At 39.2% G+C, this 19,498-nt stretch overlaps 2 protein-coding genes across 2 annotated transcripts in view; both read left to right on the forward strand.

Moving 5' to 3' along the window:
- Positions 1-8,576, forward strand: part of LOC111325704 (ATP-binding cassette sub-family C member 4) — a 9,116-nt gene extending 540 nt beyond the window's left edge. Inside the window, exons 1-6 of the mRNA XM_088745531.1 lie at positions 1-143; positions 1,232-1,614; positions 1,826-3,147; positions 4,538-5,108; positions 5,284-5,420; positions 5,625-8,576. The exon at positions 1-143 is cut by the window's left edge and continues 540 nt beyond it. Of these exons, the coding sequence (XP_088601657.1) occupies positions 1-143; positions 1,232-1,614; positions 1,826-3,147; positions 4,538-5,108; positions 5,284-5,420; positions 5,625-6,532 (3,464 nt within the window). The 3' untranslated portion in view covers positions 6,533-8,576. The remainder of the gene's footprint in view (positions 144-1,231; positions 1,615-1,825; positions 3,148-4,537; positions 5,109-5,283; positions 5,421-5,624) is intronic.
- Positions 8,577-10,679: 2,103 nt separating this feature from the next.
- LOC111325716 (ATP-binding cassette sub-family C member 4) lies at positions 10,680-18,073 on the forward strand. Its single transcript, XM_088744651.1, is given in 10 exon segments — positions 10,680-10,702; positions 11,377-11,419; positions 11,421-11,729; positions 12,473-12,611; positions 12,614-12,851; positions 13,051-14,372; positions 14,859-15,178; positions 15,180-15,430; positions 15,562-15,698; positions 16,198-18,073. Coding segments are annotated over 10 exon segments (3,699 nt in total). The 3' UTR covers positions 17,115-18,073.
- The last annotated feature ends 1,425 nt before the right edge of the window (positions 18,074-19,498 follow it).

Consider the following 19,498-nt stretch of genomic DNA (forward strand, 5'->3'; position numbering starts at 1 on the left):
AGAATATTCTTCTATATCTTTGTGCGTTGAGTTTGTGTTTGATCGCCCTGGTTGGAACTTTAGGTTCACATCAGAAAGATTACAGGGCTGAACTTTATAGTATCCGAATGGGTAGCGCACTCAGGGGTTTGATCTACCGTAAGGTAAGCATAACTCAGTATACCCTACTATTCAGTGAGACGTTTTTTTTTTGAGTTTCAGATTACATGATTTTAAGGATTATTTATTCCTAAATTCTGAAAAGGTTTACACGTCCGCAATTTCACACCAATTTTCTTGTTTCCATAAGGTCGTAGTAGTAGCAAGTTTGATTAATATTGTAAGAAATAGACAACTTTTTTGAGAGACATGTTTCGGCAAACACCAAACATCAGAGGTGTGAACTTCTGTATTACATCATACTGTAAATATTTTATTCATCCACTTGTCTGTTATATGATTACTCACGTTCTGTTACTCATTGATTAAAGATGGCATAAGCATGCCGAAACATCTCTCCCAAAAACGTTTTCTATCTCTTACAATTTTCTTGTTGTTACCAGCTCGGGTCAACAAAAAAAGTTCCAGGTCTATTTACTTTTGAGATTGCTAATCCCAGCTGTATGCAGGACGCTTGCCACATGTGAACCTTAAGATGAGGGTCTCAATGGTGGTGTTGGGGGGGGGGGGGCGTTGACGATTGACGGTTAAAATAAGCCCTTTTGACGGTTGAAAGTTAAATTTTTGGTCATTTGACGGTTGACAGTTAATTTTTTGGAATGTCGTTTATAAAACGAACTAAACGCGCGAATTTGGCTGTAATTTTTCATAATGACGCGTTTGTAAAGAACTTTTATGAATAAATGACTGACGTTTCACCATACCGGAAGTGTCCCCACACCGGAAGTCAGTTCTGGCGCTGACCAGTTTTGCTCGCGACCAGAAGTTAAAGGACTTAAATAAATGTATTTTTATGATATATCAAAACTTTTATTTATAAACAACAGAACTTCACCCCAATTAAGGCAATCATTTCTTACATAACGATATCTGAGACATTTGACAGCTAACCTTGGCTTGCTTATTTGACGGTTGACGGTAAAAATATTGCGTTTTGACAGTTGACGATTAATATTTTGGCCCTTTGACAGTTGACGATTAACCCCATTGAGACTCTGCAAGATGGCGCAGCTTACCATAGAGAGTCTTTTTCGTGGGAATATGTTTAATGGAAATTTATTCTTTTTTGCAGACGCTTTCCCTAAGCAAGAATAAGCTGCTAAATTTTACGACAGGGCAGGTGTTTGATCTGATATCCAACGATGTTAAGAGAATGGAAGAAGAAACTATCTTATTTTTTTTGGCAATCCCTTTCATTGCTCTTGAAAATGTATTGGCAATGATTGTTCTTGGTTACTTGATCGGCTGGCAAGCTATCTTGGCAGTCATCTTTCTTTGGCTAATAGTGCCATATTTGGCCGGCTTATCCTATTGTAGTGCTGCATTGCGTCTACGCACAGCGGCTGCCTCAGATCGACGCATTTCCCTTCTGAGTCAGGTGGTTGCTGGGATTCGTTCCATCAAAATGCATGCGTGGGAGGACGAATACCGAGAAAGGATAAGAGATACTCGAAGGTAAGAGCAGAGCAAGATATCTCAAGCTTTCTCCTTTTTCTTCAACTGCTCCTTTTTTTTTTAATATACCTCGGAAAGGTTTCAGCTCTGCGCGTAGAATTTCGGTAGTACGCTTGCAAATTCGCAGTTAGTGGCACAAGAACTTCCAAAACCCAAAATAAATTTTGTCTTGAATGACTTCATAATGTCCTGTTTATAATTGTATTTTCAGGCGTGAAATTAGTGCTATCCATAAGAGGAATATCCTCCAATCAACTGTTGATGGCTTGCTGTTCAGTGTATCGGCGATGGCAACCCTAGTACCAGTCCTCACTATGATGCTAACTGGTCACACCATTACACCTGTGAATGTTTTCGTGCTCCTTTCCTATGTCAGTGTACTAAGGCGGAATACCTGCATTGGACTGGCTAATTCTCTTATTTTAGTATACGAGGCTTATGTTTCGCTAGGTAGAATCGAAGACTTTCTTCTCTTAAAAGAGCTTGCCCGACACTCCACTGAAGTGAGCAAAGAGGACAGTTGCGACCCAGAGAGTAGTTCAGTTACACGACAGGAGAAAATGAACCACGTTTCCAACACTGTCGAATCAAAAGACTTGCTAAGGGCTTCGTCTTTACTTGTGTCAAATTTAACATACAAAGGAACTGATCGGAAACAAGAATTCATTCTCCAGGACATCACGTTTGTGACACCGTTAAAAAGTTTAACAGCTGTAACCGGGCCAGTGGGTAGTGGAAAATCCACCCTTCTCGCGGCAATCGCTGGAGAAATCTCAGAAACGGGTGGAACGATAACCAGCCAAGGGACGATTATTTATTTGCCCCAAAAAGCATGGGTCTTTTCTGGAACCATAAGAGAAAACATTTTGTTTGGCCAACCATACGAAGAACCCAAGTACGCTCGAATAGTCGAGGTCTGCGCTCTCAGAGAAGATATTCAGCGGTTTCCCGAAGGTGACCAAACAGTTGTTGGAGAACGTGGTGAAGTTCTGAGTGGAGGACAGCAGGCGAGGGTGAGTTTAGCTCGTGCAGTCTACGCTGATGGAGATATCTATCTATTGGATGATCCACTTAGTGCTGTTGACTATAAAGTTGGGCAACACATCTTCGACAAATGCATCAAAGGCTTGTTAAGCAATAAAACCTGTCTCTTAATTTCTCATCAAGAACAGTACATGAAAGATGCCGATGAGGTGATTGTGCTGTACAAAGGGCGTGTGCTGGAAAAGGGTCGTTTCACTGAACTGCAAGTAAAAGGTGTCATAAGTTCAACTGTTGACCCGCTCTATAAGATTTCTCAGAAAAACAGTACTGATTTGAACAAAAGCTTTGGCTTGTTGAATGAGACACCAGAGGATCCTGATCAATGTGTGAGACGACCACCTCACTCCAATGAGGGCCAAAGTCTTGAGATAGCGCAAGAAGATCGTATAATTGGAACAGTTACAGCCAAGCTTTACTGGGACTACTTCAAAAGTGGAGTACATCCTTTAGTGATTATCATAATGATCTGCTTCTGTCTTATTACTCAAGGTAAGTACTTATCTGCTATAATGATCGCCAAGATCAAAAGCTTTGCCTTTGCATGTTGGTGGCTTGGGTTTATTTGAACTTGAAGCAAAACCGGCCCTTTTCCGAACACGTCCGTCTCGCTTCAAACCTGAAATACAAACCCACAAGGGAATGATGCAAAAAGAGGGACATAAAAATAATGAGAAAAGATTTTCCTTTCTCTTTCACTCTTTTAAATCGAGGCTAATTCCGATCCATCACGGTTTGTTTGAGTCGGTGCTCGTACCTAAACTCATCAATTTATCAGTATAAAGTGCTCAAACTCTTTCGTATGAACATACATTTACATTCTAATTCGCTTCTCACTCAAACGAATATAAAATATTTATCATGCAATAAGCAACCACAATTGGAGTCTGTCAACACAAGCCGTGTGCGACCCTCTTTATTTTTAGATACAATGAAATATATGAAGTTCATAATGAAGATACAATGTTTTAAGATACAATGAAATATATGACGTTCATAATGAAGATACAATGTTTTAAGATACAATGAAATATATGAAGTTCATAATGAAGATACAATGTTTTAAGATACAATGAAATATATGAAGTTCATAATGAAGATACAATGTTTTAAGATACAATGAAATATATGAAGTTCATAATGAAGATACAATGCTTTAAGATACAATGAAATATATGAAGTTCATGATGAAGATACAATGTTTTAAGATACAATGAAATATATGAAGTTCATAATGAAGATACAATGTTTTAAGATACAATGAAATATATGAAGTTCATAATGAAGATACAATGTTTTAAGATACAATGAAATATATGAAGTTCATAATGAAGATACAATGTTTTAAGATACAATGAAATATATGAAGTTCATAATGAAGATACAATGTTTTAAGATACAATGAAATATATGAAGTTCATAATGAAGATACAATGTTTTAAGATACAATGAAATATATGAAGTTCATAAGTTAAATAGCGCTATCTACTGCGAGGATCGTGCATCATACGCCTCTTTATTTTGTTTTCATCAACAAAATGAATAGGAATGATATAGAGTTTATATAGCAAACAGAATAAAAAATATACAGCAAGAAAAACCACCCTAAAAAACAATCTAAACTATGTTCGTATAACAGTGATCGCCAAAACATGCTGAACCCTTCATGCAAAACTACGTCTAGGAGAAAGTGATGGCCCTAGCCACTGGGTATTTAATTTAGAGAGCACAGGGGCGGTCGTAAGACGCGAATGAATATAAATGTAACAACTCAAATATACATGGCTAATGGAGCAGTTGTAGCATATCATCTAACACCCCAAAGAATCCACAATAAATACCTATATTTTTCAACTACATTTTTGTTTTGCATATACTTCAGCCATGATAGTTGCTCCTGATGTGTGGCTACTTTTTCTTACGAGGCTGAACCCAGAGGATCAGGGAAACAAGACAAATGTAGCTATCTATGGAAGTCTTGTTGGTGCATGCTTTATATTCGCCATCGCTCGAGCATACGGATTCCTTCTGGTGTCTCTAAGATGTGCTAAGCGTCTACACGACAAAATGGTTTTGGCTATTTTACAAGCTCCAGTCCTTTTCTTTGATTCCAATCCCGCCGGAGTGATTGTGAATCGCTTTTCCAATGATATAGGTTGTGCAGACGAGATGTTGCCAAAGACGTTTTTGTTTGCAGTTGAATTACTACTGATGATGTTTACTGCAGTACTGATACCAGTTTCTACAAATCCATGGCTTCTCTTTGTTTTTGTTCCTCTAATCGGGTTGGTCGTGTACATTTGTATGTACTACTTGAAGACTTCCAGGGAACTGAAACGGTTGGAGTCGATATCCCGCAGCCCAGTCTTCTCTCACTTTTCGGAGACCCTCATAGGACTGGACACGATTCGTACCAGGGGAAGACAGAACCATTTCGTGGATGCATTTTGCAGGTATGTCGTAATTGGTAAAAAAGAGGCTAACGATGATATCTTTTAAACATTAACTGCTCTGGAAGACTAATCCAGGTATGAAGTCAGGAAAAAAGTAAGCTTTATGAGCAACTGATAGCGTAAACCGCAACTGATGAGGGCCATATTTAGTATGTACTTCTTCGTTTCCCTACAGATATCAAGATGTTCATAATCAGTCGTATATCATGGTAATTTCCAGTGGCAGATGGCTTGGGGTACGCCTGGATATCATTGCTGCCGTTTCGATTGGTGCAGTGGCTCTAGCCGCCGTTTTTGTGGCTCAAGATGCGGGTAATTAATATCTTTTGCACATTGTATATCAGTGTCACTTCAACAACTATGTTATAGCATTGATTAGAAAGCATATCTTCGATGCCCTTAAAACAAGAGCATTCATCCATCAAAAGCGCCATTTTTTTGCCGTATTTGATCCACTGATCCTTAAAATAGTCCCACGCAGTGGAAATTCATGTCTCAAATATATTTTTGTTTCAGCTTCTGCTGGACTATCACTTTTTTACATCATTCAGTCTGTGATCTTAGTTCAATATGGTGTCAGAAAAGTTTCAGATGTAGAGAACTACATGACGTCAGTTGAACGAGTTATCACTTACACCAAGCTTGACTCTGAGCCTGGATACAAACTAGATCGATTTCCCTCCAAACAATGGCCAAATAAAGGAGGTATCACATTCACAGATGTGTCACTAACGTATTACCCTGGGGGACCTCGAGTGCTGAGGGAGATAAATCTTGGAATTAAGGGAGGAGCGAAAATCGGTGTTGCTGGTCGCACGGGTGCGGGAAAGTCATCCGTTGTGGCAGCACTTATGCGAATGCCTGATGCCAATGGTGAGATAAAGATCGATGACATTCCAATAAAAGAGATAAACCTCCAAGCAGCTAGGCGATGCATTTCCGTGCTTGGTCAAAATCCTGTTCTTTTCAGTGGATCATTGAGAAGAAATCTGGATGTGTTGAATCAATATCAAGATGTTGACCTGTGGCGCGTTCTAGAAGACGTGCAGCTGAAATGTTTGGTGGAAGGGCTCGATGGACAGCTTGAGTACAAATTGCTGGAACATGGAGCTAATATCAGTGTGGGAGAGCGGCAATTAATTTGCTTGGCTCGTGTGTTGTTGCAGCGAAGCAGGATCATCATATTAGACGAACCTACAGCACATGTGGATCCAGAAACAGAACAAACCATCTGGAAAGTAGTGCGTGATAAACTGAAGGATTCTACCGTGATCACTATAGCTCACCGTTTGAACACCATCAGAGACTGTGAAATGATTTTGGTTTTAAAAGATGGAGAAGTTGACGAATTTGACAAATTCGACTCATTAGTGAACAAAAAGGGAAGCACCCTGGGCGAGATGGCTCGAATCACAAGGACTTAACAAACTTGCTTGTCTCCATCCATCGTCAGTTGGCGAGTTTAGCTCAGGTGCAGTAGGATTTAACCAGGGCAATCAACGATATTCCCAATTCTTGTTCTGGGATTGCACGATTACAATACAGCAGACATTACTTGAGCCACGAATAAAAGTCCTTTTCTTCTGCAGCAGACATACTTATCCATCGGATACCTATTTCTTGGACAGTCTCTTACAGTCTAAAGTCAAACATTTCAACTAATCACCCTTTCAGTCTAAAAGAAACTATTTGGCAACGTTTTATTACCATTTGCGCTAAAAAGCGAGTTTCATTGCGACGATGTCATTTACCCACAACCCTGTTTATCGTTAAGGGAAAATTTATGTGTTTTAGTTTTGGACAAATTTTTAGTATTTTACGGTCACGCAGTTCAAGTTTATTTTTCCAGTTTCGATCTAGTTCTCGTGTTTTGTTCACTCTTTGACTCGACCGTCTGAGCTGTAAAGAATGATGAATGAATTGGTCGTATTCAGATTATTCTACCATTGTGAAAATTGCGGCCGAAATATTGATTTGTTGTTATTTATCATAGAAATATTACAGTTAGAGTTTTTCGTGGGTTTTGGGACATATTTAGTCTTAAATTTTTCATATATAATCATTTCCATTTATTCGAAGTCGTTCGGTTTCTTTCGTTTTAGCGTTTCGGAAAATATAGAAAAGCCCACAGTAGGAGTTTTGGAAATAGAACTTGCATTGTTACTTTGTTTTTATTTTGCAGCTGCCTGTCGGTACTTTTCTTGTGCAATTCTAGTGAAATCTTAGGTAAATAAAAGTGTTAATGGTCTTTCTGGCAAAATTAGTGCTCATGGTAGTTGGCAGCTGAGTTTATACTCTTGACTTCAATTTCCTTTCATATGATCAAACTTAACACCAACCTTGCTTAGATTGATAGCGGGAACTTTTAATTGTATTTTTCATTTTATGTTATAAGCTGCTCTGTTGTAATTACCATGGGTATATTTTCAATATCAAAGCTGTGAATTCTCCCCTAAGTTTCGTACTTTTAATAGCCTAAAGTTTATTGAGTCTGCTCTTTCATTTTCGGCATATGAATACTTTCAATGTAAATCATTTCGCTTCTAAGAAAAGTTTTTCGTATTCTTTTTAAATTCTTATTCAAATATTGTCAATTTAAAGAACGATAGAACCTTACACCAGTTCAATACTTAGTAAGCACTTTGTAAAGGTTTTCCGATCACCAACTTGAGTACGCTAGACGCTAGAGGTCATGTCAGTTGTTGACCTGTCCTAGAATAAAAGTTTACCGCGGAACCAAAAGTTTGTCTCGTCCTTGACGTCCGTACAAACTCGCTTGAAGAGGTCGCCTCTACCAGGGAATCGTGACGAGTTCCTGTTCTCGCTGCCGAGTCGCTCTACAAAGCTAGTTCCACCCGTTATTGTTGTGCCGTCCGCGAAAGTTCAGTTTCCCCCGCGAAAACCTATCGTCACATTATTCTTTCACAACACGACCCCCTCACAATTTATCCATAACAGCAGGTGAAATCATATATAATGCGAATAGCGTATTAATTTGATTTTTACGAGCATCAAATTTGGTTCTGGTCATGGCGTGTAAGAAAACCAACTTGGAAAGATTATTGTTTACTTTATAAACGAATGCAAATAATCTTCTCAAACACGGTTGATATCATGTTCCTGCAATTTTTGTGTACTTTATTTGAGGTCATGTTAAGAAGGCTTTGCACAGTGAATAAAAGAACATTTAAAGCGTTTTCCATTACAGATGATTACTTTTGAAATATCATTTATAAAATAGTTGAGATAGTACGCGTGCTCTCATTGGTCAATTAGTGAGCTAGATGCGAGTAAGTAAACACAGTTGCACGTCACGCTGACGTCCAACCCAAAGCTTTTTCGCAAAGAAATTATAGGAAAAAATAACAATTACTAAAAATAGAGAAAATTTTGCCATATTTTGATTTGGGGTCTAACTTTCTCTTCCCCGCTGAGCCCAAGGATAAAAAAAAAAAAAAAAAAGAAGAATTTCAGCGCTTTGCTTGCCTTGACGATTGTGAGCTGGAGGACCATGTCAGGGGAACACAAGCAAAAGTGACAAAATATGCAAAAAAGTGCGCAGCAAACATTTTCCAATGCAATTTTCTCATTTGAGTACTGCATTTGCGATAAAATCTTCAATGAATCATTCTTTTTTCCAAATTGTTGTCTAAAACGCGTACCGAACAATAAGCTACAGTCTGTAAACGCATCAAAGCTGAAACTTCTAGGTGTTTTGACGTTCAAAGTTTTCATAAACTGAATGTAATTTTCTCTGAGACCTTCTCGGGGCAGAAAACTACTTTTGCATTGACAATGATATCGTAAACTTGTTAAATTCAAAATGGGACAGCAAAACTTTATCTGACCAGCAAAACTTTTCAAGGCCCGATGAACAATTTAACTTCTCGACCCACATGCAGACCACACCATGTGTACTTCTTTTTAATTAATATCTTTTTAATTTCACATATTTCTTTTTCTCTCATACGTATGCTATAGTTATTGGCGTAGTAGAACCCTTGAAAAGGCTATCTTTTACCACTGATTGGCCATCGTAAAGAGTTTCTAAGCTGACGTTACCAGCGTTCGCCCTTCGTCACAGCGAATGACGAACGAAGGGCTACGGCTAACACTGGAAACGTCGTCATAGACACTCTTCGCGATGGCCAGTTAACATTATCAACTCATCAGTTGATACAATCAATTTATCTTGTTATACACCCACTGACGTACTACCACAGTTTTTCTAGAAACATACTCCTTTAATTCATTTATCTTCTACGACGCTTGGCATAACATGTCTCTGTCGGCTTGTTCTAAGAATTTGATGCTTGATTTAATTAAACAACATCCCCGCCTCAAAATCTCAACCCATGTTTGGCTTGATTGCACAAGCCGCCGGCTCCGCTTCCGCTCCCTTCTTGGGAGGATTGAAGACCAGATTCGAATAACGACGGAGTAAGAGCCGAACAGGCCCTTGTCTGTTTGGAAGTAAATTAAAATTGAAAGGGTAATTTAAGCCCTGTGGGGGCTTAATGTTAAAAGGTGCACGGGTGTTATTAATGTTATTAATATTAATATTAATATCAATATTAATTAAATATAATATTAATATTAATATTAATTAAAATTGAAAGGATAATTTAAGCCCAGTGGGGCTTAATGTTAAAAGGTGCACGGGTGTTATTAATGTTATTAATATTAATATTAATATTAATTAAATAGAATATTAATATTAATATTTATTAAAATTGAAAGGATAATTTAAGCCCTGTGGGGGCTTAATGTTAAAAGGTGCACGGGTGTTATTAATGTTATTAATATTAATATTAATATTAATATTAATTAAATATAATATCAATATTAATATTAATTAAAATTGAAAGGATAATTTAAGCCCTGTGGGGCTTAATGTTAAAAGGTGAACTGGTGTATTAAATGCAATCACAACGATTATAATATCGCTGGCGGTCCAGTGGGTAATATGAAGCAAATCCTGTGCTCTGATTGGCTACCTGAGTTGGCAAGATGGGCCCATCCTTCCCTCTTGAGTTAGCTTTGATCCCCCGAAAGAAAAAAAAAAATCCTTAGAGCGGACAAACGAGGGGTGAATATCGGCGATGGAGTCGCAAAAACCGGTAGAAGAAAGTCAAAACAAATTAAAAATTAAGGACTCCCGTGGGTTTATTGCGCTGCAAACACAGTTGGCTTTCTTTCCCGGATCATTCTTGATCATGGGACAGAGAGGGATAATCAGGACATTCGTCGAGATATGTCGATTTCACTAACGTTATTTTTAGCTTGGGGTAGAACGTAGTTCTTATTGCTAAAGCCAGTTCTCTATTAAAGTAACAAATCTCACCGCTGTTCCCCAACACATCAATCTTACTCAAGGCCACTAATGCTCACTGATGTAGTTCCCCAATTCAAAATGACGAAGTTATGTCTTAAATGGTTTAGAACAATACAAAATGTTTTAGGTGTCCAACTAAAAAGAGTAATGGTTCAATAAATTAATACAAACGTTTCAGCTTAACGCAAGAAAGTATAACCTGGTGTCAAATCGAGCGCATAGTCGGTTGATGAAACATGCATGACACCAAGTGGTTCAAGTTTGGGCTATGTAGAAAGTTTTAGTGTTACAGAAAGTGATTTTCGCCGGAATCGCCAAAAACACAAAAGAGAATTGGATGATTTCACCCAAGATTGGAACAGACCGTGCGTGGCCTCACATCATTCGCAGTGAATTTGGCGCCAGATTTTCCGCATCGACGGTTTGTTGATGTCTTCTGCACGCAATTCTTTTATTTGAAAATGTTCTTACAATTTTCACCTTCGGGTCGGCAATTAAACACAAATATTGTAACTTGCATTGAATTTCGAAATAAAATCCTGATACAACGCACAGACAGAAAGAGTGGCGAGCGCCCCTGATGTGAAGTGATGGCAAAAGTGAAACTCGGCGGACCACGTTCCAATTCGGAGATTTCTTTCGTATGTGAAAAATTTAAGGGCTGTCCTCTATCCGGAAAGATCATCACATTTCGCATCTTCTGGCCATCTGTATGAAGACTACAAGATCGATACAAGGGGATGTTATTTATATAGGTAGTCAGAATGTATCAAATGATTGACGCGAGGCTCATTCAATATATTCTAACTAAATAATTCGCCTAGTATTAATCCATGGTTCCCAAATGGATTATGGGTGGTGATGGTGAGCTTAACTGACTATAAGCAAAACGCCTAATCATAATATTTGCATCCGCATGAAATAACACTCTAGTAATCTGTACCTGATTTGGAAAAAGGAGAGAGATAAATGCAAGAAAAAAAGGAAAAAGACCCAAGCTTTGGAAAAGCGTGTTGAGTATGCTGACTGTCAACGATCTCTTGGTTATTGTGTTCGGGAACGTTTTGTATGCAGCTTATCATATTCTCAGTCCATTGTTTCTCGGATATCTTGTGTCCAAATTAATGTCAGCTACAACACAGGAAAATTTTCCTCTCTATGTTTGCGCTTTGAGTCTGTGTTTCATTGCAGTGGTTGGATCCTTCGGTATCCATCACATGGGCTACAGGACCGAGCTTTATGGAATCCGAGTGAGTAGTGCACTAAGGGGTTTGGTGTACCGTAAGGTAAGCACAAATCTTTGAACTCTCTTCACTTGAACTACTTAAGTTGGCGATCCACTTGATTTTGATAGTTTCTTAAACGCCAAATATTATACTGACACCTCTTATAAAAAGAAAAGTAACAAACAAATAAAGAGCCTGTGTCATTGTCGACGCGTAAAAGGCAAGTCAAACGCAAGTGAGACCGAGAATAAGAATAGACCTTTTTAGGTTTAGACGTCATAATTAACTACTCACAGGGTCTGAAATGGGTAGCCAACAGTTGCGAAGTGTAGAGAATGGTTCTCTTTCGTTGTTTCTGTAACTGCCACAATATTTCCAAAATTCGGTTTTGTCTTTTCATGAATACCCTGAGGATCCTGCAGTGCGTCTGCACATAGCGGCCGCACTTTACTGATGAGTCAGGTGGTTGCTGGGATACGTGCCATAAACGCGCATGCCCTGAGGATCCTAAGCTTCAGAAGCTCAGTATCTATGCTATATTTCTTTAACTTCTAACCGCATGAATTTGTATTTTAATCTGCATAAGTAAATGGTTAGAAACTCGGAAAAGTAATTTGTTACCTCTCGATTTCTTAATGTCATGGCGGCTGTTCTCAGTTTCTTTTAAAACAGATATGGACTTTTAGAATAAGATAAGAGCAAAATTAACAATAATTTCGTTTTAATATCTTATAACTGATTAAACTTCATGAACATAGTCTTGTGGTGACAATATTTGTTTTAAAAACAATTATTTTCTGCAGACGTTACTAATCAGCAAGGAAAAGCTGCTCAATTTTACGACCGGGCGTGTGTTTGACCTGATCTCCAACGATGTTAAAAGAATGGAGGAACAAACTGCCCTATTCTTCTTCAAATTTCCTTTCTTTGTTCTTGAAATTGTATTGTGATTATTCTTCGACACTTGATTGGCTGGCAAGCTGTCTTGGCGGCCATTTTTCTTTGCCTTATTGTTCCCTTTTTGGCTGGCTTATCCTATTGTAGTGCTGCAGTGCGTCTACGCATGGCGGCCGCGTCCGATCAACGCATTTCCCTGATGAGTCAAGTGGTTGCTGGGATACGTGCCATAAAAGTGCGTGCGTGGGAAGATGAATACCGGGAGAGGATAAGAGATATTCGAAGGTAAGGGCAAAGCAAGACGTTGCAAGCCTTCTACTTTTTCATCTGGAACAAGTCCTACTGGTATTTTTAATTGTCCCTAAAGTTGTCAGCTCTACGCTTAAACTTTCGACAGTACGTTAACAAATTTGTAATTGGTAGCACAGGGACAATCAAAATCTTACATGACCTTGTGATGTCCTGTTTATAATTATAATTTCAGGCGGGAAATTAGCGCTATGCATGAGAAGAACATCCTTCAGTCAACTGTTGATGGCTTGATGTGCAGTGCATCGGCGGTGGCAACCCTGGTGTTAATCCTCGCTATGGTGCTGACTGGTCAGGCTCCTAACCCTGTTAAAATTTTCGTGCTCCTTTCTTATGTCAGTGTTCTCGTGAGAAATATCAACCTTGGACTGGCTAATACCTTTTTTTTAGTTTACGAAGGTTATGTTTCGCTGGGTAGAATCGAAGAGTTTCTTCTCTTAGAAACACTGCCCCAAAGTTCCGGTGAAGTGCGAGAAGGGAGCAGAGGTGACCCAAAGATTAGTTTAGTCAAACCGGAGAAAAAAGAGCAGGTCTCCATTGCTGCCGAATCGAGAGATTTTATTGGGTCGCTATCTTTGCGTGTGTCAAATTTAACAGACAAGGGAACTGATCGCGAACATGAATATATTCTTCAGGACATCGAGTTTGTCACTGCTTCAAAGAGTTTAACATTGATAACGGGGCGAGTGGGTAGTGGAAAATCCACTCTTCTTGCAACTATCGCTGGAGAAATCACACCTACGAGTGGAACTGTAACCAGCCAAGGTATGATCATTTATTTGCCTCAAAATGCCTGGATTTTTTCTGGAACGATAAGAGACAACATCTTGTTCGGTTTGCCATACGAAGAATTCAAATACGCTCGAATAGTCGAGGCCTGCGCTCTCAGAGAAGATATTCAGCGGTTTCCCGACGGTGACCAAACAATTGTTGGAGAACGTGGTGAAGTTTTGAGTGGAGGACAGCAGGCGAGAGTGAGTTTAGCTCGTGCAGTCTACGCTGATGGAGATATCTATTTATTGGATGATCCGCTCAGTGCTGTTGACTTTAAAGTCGGGCAACACATCTTTGACAAATGCATCAAAGGCATGCTAAGCGTCAAAACCTGTCTCATAGTTTCTTACCAAGAACAGCACATGAAGGATGCTGATGAAGTGATTGTGATGTATAAGGAGAGTGTGCTGGAAAAGGGACGTTTCACTGAACTACAAGAAAAGAGTGTCCTAGGTGCAACCTTTGAGCCGCTCTCTAAAACATCTCTGAATGATGATGCTGGTTTCAACGAATCCGCTGGCTGGGGGATTGGTGAAACATACGAGGAAGCTGATAAATGTGCGAAAATAAAGCCTCTTCTCAGTGAAGGGAAGAGTCTTGAGATTGCACAAGAAGATCGGGTGATTGGAGAAGTTACAGCTAAGCTCTACTGGGACTACTTCAGAAGTGGAGTACATCCTTTGGTGATTATCATGATGATCTGTTTCTGTCTCATCACCCAAGGTAGATCAAACGTCTTGTTTGAGCAAACCTTGAAAGCCACAGTTTTTTAACTGTTTTTTTCAAATTTACTATTATTTTGTAGGGCCTCACCGAGTAACACCTTTGGTCATGTGAGCTTCGTGGATAAATAACTTCATTGTTATTATGATGATTATTGTAATTATTGCTGTTATTATTATTATCATCATTATTATTATTATTGTTATTGTTATCATTAATATCATAATAGTATGTGTTGGTGACTTGATGACGATCTCAATGGCTTGAGTCATAAGAATACGGTTTTTTTTGGATTAGAAGCAAAGCTGGTCTTTTGTGAGCGCATGCGTCCTGCTGCGGGGATGAATAACAAATGCATTTTCAATCCAAACTGAGTTTGGTCGGGTGCTGGTCAACTCAACAACTTATGAGTATTTTGTGCTCAACTCTCCGTATTATGCATGCATAATCATTTTAAAGCATATTCTTATTTTGCATCTATTTAAGCCACGCTGGTTGCTCCTGATGTGTGGCTACTTTTTCTTACAAAGCTGAACCCAGAGGATCAGAGAGAAAAGACAAATGTAGCTATCTATGGAATGCTTGTTGGTGCCTGCTTTATTTTCGCCATCGTTCGCGCATACGGATTCCTTTTGGTGTCTCTAAGATGTGCTAAGCGTCTCCACGACAAAATGGTTGTGGCTATTTTACAAGCTCCAGTTCTGTTCTTTGATTCTAATCCCGCCGGAGTGATCCTTAATCGCTTTTCCAATGATTTAGGTTGTGTAGACGAGATGTTGCCAAAAACATTTTTGTTAGCAATTGAAAATACTTTTACTTATGCTTGCTGCAGTACTGATACCAGTTGCTACAAATCCTTGGCTTCTCTTTGTTTTTGTTCCACTGATCGGGTTGGTCGTGTACATTATCATGTACTACTTGAAGACTTCCAGGGAACTGAAACGGTTGGAGTCAATATCTCGCAGCCCAGTCTTCTCTCACTTTTCAGGGACTCTGATAGGACTGGATACGATTCGTAGCAGGGGAAGACATAGTGATTTCGTGGATGTATTTTGCAGGTATGTTACATTTAGATCCACCACAATGATGATACCTTTGATATGTTACAGAGCACGGAGAAATGTGTTCTATTGCAGTATAATCTGCCACTGATGGAGGCTAAGTATCTATCTGTTGTTTCTTCCTGCAGATATCAAGATGTCCATTATCAGTCATACATTATGATGAATGCCAGTGGCAGGTGGCTTGGGGTAAGGCTGGATCTTGTTGCTGCCCTGTTAATTGGCGCAGTGGCCCTAGCGGCCGTTTTGGTGGCTCAAGATGCCGGTAATAAATTTTTTTTGCACGTAACCCATGATTAGCTTTGCGAACTGATATAATATAATTTCTCAGCAGCATTCCTGGGAGACTAAATAAGTAACACAAAAGTATCAACGAATCCTGACAAAATGCAGGCTGTTGCTTACGCTGGACTAGCTACCTTTTCTAGCTGTTTGATACAATGAAACCTGGAATGATTATGGTACAGAAAGCTCATGATGCAGTCCTCAACCAAGAAAGAATTCTGTTACTTTTCGTTTCAATTTTTTTTTTACAAAGGTAAAGACTGTAAACCGCCTCATTAGCGATCATTCAACGTGCTGATAGCCAATCATGATCGAAATCATTTGTGCTGTAGTTTTTATCAAGAGGCAAATTATTGATGCTCTCAAAACAGGAACCATCTTTGACGGTCGAAAGTCATATCTTTGGCCATGTTTATACTTATGGTCTTGTGCATCTCCCCAAACGATGGAAAATGATGCTTGAAATGTTTTCTTTTCAGCTGTTGCTGGACTATCACTTGTTTACATCATTCAATCCGTGACCGTAGTTCAATATGCGGTCAGAAAAGTTTCAGATGTGGAGAATTACATGACGTCAGTTGAACGAGTCAACACCTAAACGAAGCTCGACTCTGAGCCTGGATACAAAGTGGAACGACTTCCCCCCGCACAATGGCCAAATGAAGGAGGTATCACATTCACAGATGTGTCACTGACGTATTACCCTGGGGGACCTCGAGTACTGAGGGAGATAAATCTTGGAATCAAGGGGAGAGCGAAAATCGGTGTTGCTGGTCGCACGGGAGCAGGGAAGTCATCTTTTGTGGCAGCACTTATGCGCATGCCTGATGCTGACGGTGAAATTAAGATTGACAATATTCCAATAAAAGAGATAAACATCAAAGCAGCCCGGCGATGCATCTCCGTGCTTGGCCAAAATCCTGTTCTTGTGAGTGGGTTACCGAGAAGAAATCTAGATGTGTTGGGTCAATATGAAGATGTTGACCTATGGCGTGTTTTAGAAGACGTGCAGCTGAAATATTTGGTAGAAGGGCTGGATGGACAGCTTGAGTACAAATTGCTGGAACATGGTGCTAATGTCAGTGTAGGAGAGCGGCAGTTGATTTGCTTGGCTCGTGTGTTGTTGCATCGAAGCAGGATCATCATATTAGACGAACCTACAGCACATGTGGATCCAGACACGGAACAAACCATCTGGAAAGTAGTGCGTGATAAACTGAAGGACTCTAAAGTGATCACTATAGCTCACTGTTTGAACACTATTAGAGACTGTGAAATGATTTTGGTTTTAAAAGATAGAGAGGTTGACGGATTTGACAAATTCGACTCGTTGATAAATGAGAAAGGTAGCACCTTGGGTGAATATGCTCCAATGTCAAGAAATGAAACAATTTGAGTCTCTGCACTTCGTAGAAGACGAAAAACTAAATTTTTTTACCATTTTGGGTGAGTTCTCTATTATAGTTGATATTTTTCTTCCAAAGGAAACTTCTAGAAACTAAATGTTAAACACAGTTCACTGTTCCGCCCTGGCGATGATTGCGTTAACGGTTAAATTACTCAAGCGGATGAAACTAGAACAGAAAGTTGCAAATAAAAAAGTTTAAAATAAGCTGGAGAAAAGAAAAAGGAAACAACTCAACGAACAACACTTACATTAGTTGGTTGGTCACTGCACTGGATGCGACTTTGAACTGTGATTTACAATCGAGTTTCTTGCCTCCAACGAACGAAACAAAACTACCTGAGAAACTATTACTAAAAAACTGAAAACGATCGATTTTATCTTTGAATTTTAATACTGATAAATTATACAACATTTTTGCACTGATGCATTCCACGTGGGCGATGAAAAACTAAAACAACATCCATAAGGTTATTTCCCACCTTCGCGAGTGTCCTTCGGGAGAAAACTCGTACGCGCGCTAGTTTGAAGAAAACTGTAACTCAGTAGGCATCACAAGAAAGCATAATACATGCAGTTTATGATGAAAAAAAATGATTTAGGCGATTTTTTTATTTAGGGAGTACAAGGAGCTGGTAAGGCGAGAAACGACCGAGGGTCTTTCTATTGAATTTATCAGGTATGGGATCTCGCTGCACGAGCAAAATAGCCACACAGTCTTATTCACAAGGCATCAATCAAAAAAAGTGTGTTAGGCTTCTCTGAAATTCTGATTCGGTTGTCTAGATATCCGTATCTAAAGTTAGAGTAGCGTTAGGCAACGTGCGCACTTTGATTGCGTTGCATCGTGGTCGTAAAACAAAAATTGAGTAATTTGCATCTTGACGCGTCAAAGTGAACTTCTTTGCTGGCAGCGAGATAGCGTGAATAAACGTTCATTGTAATGGGGATTTACTATCTGTTGTCCTTCGAAAGTTAAAAAAGTTTGACGGGCCTGCGCGACTCCCGTCATTTCTTCGACACGAATTCGTTCCTGGGAGGCAACTGACATTATTAAGAAAGATTCAAAACTGCAGTCTGCCTAAGAATCTCGACACAAATGGCAACAGTTACACTCACAACCGATGGCGGTATGAATAATTTTCACATTCAGAAATTACATTCCTAGACACGAGTTATTTAACAGGGAATTATTCATGACCCTTGACATGCCAACGCATATTAAAGACACAGACACTTTGCAACTCACGTAATGATACAAGCGTAAACACGGGATTTGTAAAAGGACAAGCCCCACGTCTCCTAAGAACGAATTTTTCTCGCTCCACGTTTGGCAAAAACGTACAGAGTTTCAAAACACCCATCGAGAATAGAGGAAATCTAGCTGAGGGTTTTAAGAAACGTATCACTGAAGTTATTTCTTCAGGAGAGAAGTATACTTTAAAAACAAAGGAAATAGCGCGCGCACAGAAGAAAATATTGCCTTTTGTAACACATACTCACCCTGCTTTGTTAAACCTCGAGAACATACAGATGGGGAAAAGACACCTCAAACTGTCCCTTAATATCACATCGCAATGGAAAGTCATCAAGAGGTATCCTAATAAGAGCTAAACTTTGAAGGTAGTAATGCTATGTAACGCAACATACTAAACGCAACAATGAGCTAATTTCGCTCCATAAAAGGATTTTAAACACTATCACTTAAAATGCATAAAACATTTGTACCGTTGGAGTGCGTTTGAGCGCGTTTGGCCTGAGCTGTTGAAGAAGGATCAAAGTAGCCATACAAATCTTAGAAAGGCTTCAAACTATGACATACAACGAATTTAACCTTCTCGAGAACCGGTCTCAAATTACATGCAAGAAAAACAGTGCTAGCGTTTTACCTTGAGAAATAGAGTACGCAACAAATAGGTAGAAAGAATACTTCTACGCATTCAGAATATATCAAGTTATATTCACCTTTAGTGAAAGGGAAAATAAATAGCCTTACTTTTACGGAATGTTTTGTCAAAATCTTCCGATTTCTGCCACTTTTACTGCCATATTGAAAATATCGCTACCACAATGCAATGCAATTGGAGTGCGCGCACCGCCTGAATGATTGGCGTAAAAAATGCAAAACGTGTTGCGTAAATGGACACAACGTGAAAATTATTTTAAAAATCAAACTTTTCTGACAAACTTTCGTTCTTTATTATCCTTGGAATGTTTTGGCAAAATTTCACGAAAATCGGTCAAATCTACATACCCTATAAATTCCTTCAAAGTGGATGTATTCCTCTCAAAATCAAATGCGAGATTTTAGCCCTCAAAGGTTTGCAAACAACTAGCGCCACGACAGAGATTATCTCGCCTTCTGAAACCGCGAA

Source organism: Stylophora pistillata, chromosome 14 (genome assembly GCF_964205215.1).
Source record: "Stylophora pistillata chromosome 14, jaStyPist1.2, whole genome shotgun sequence".
In the NCBI taxonomy this organism is placed as follows: domain Eukaryota; kingdom Metazoa; phylum Cnidaria; class Anthozoa; order Scleractinia; family Pocilloporidae; genus Stylophora; species Stylophora pistillata.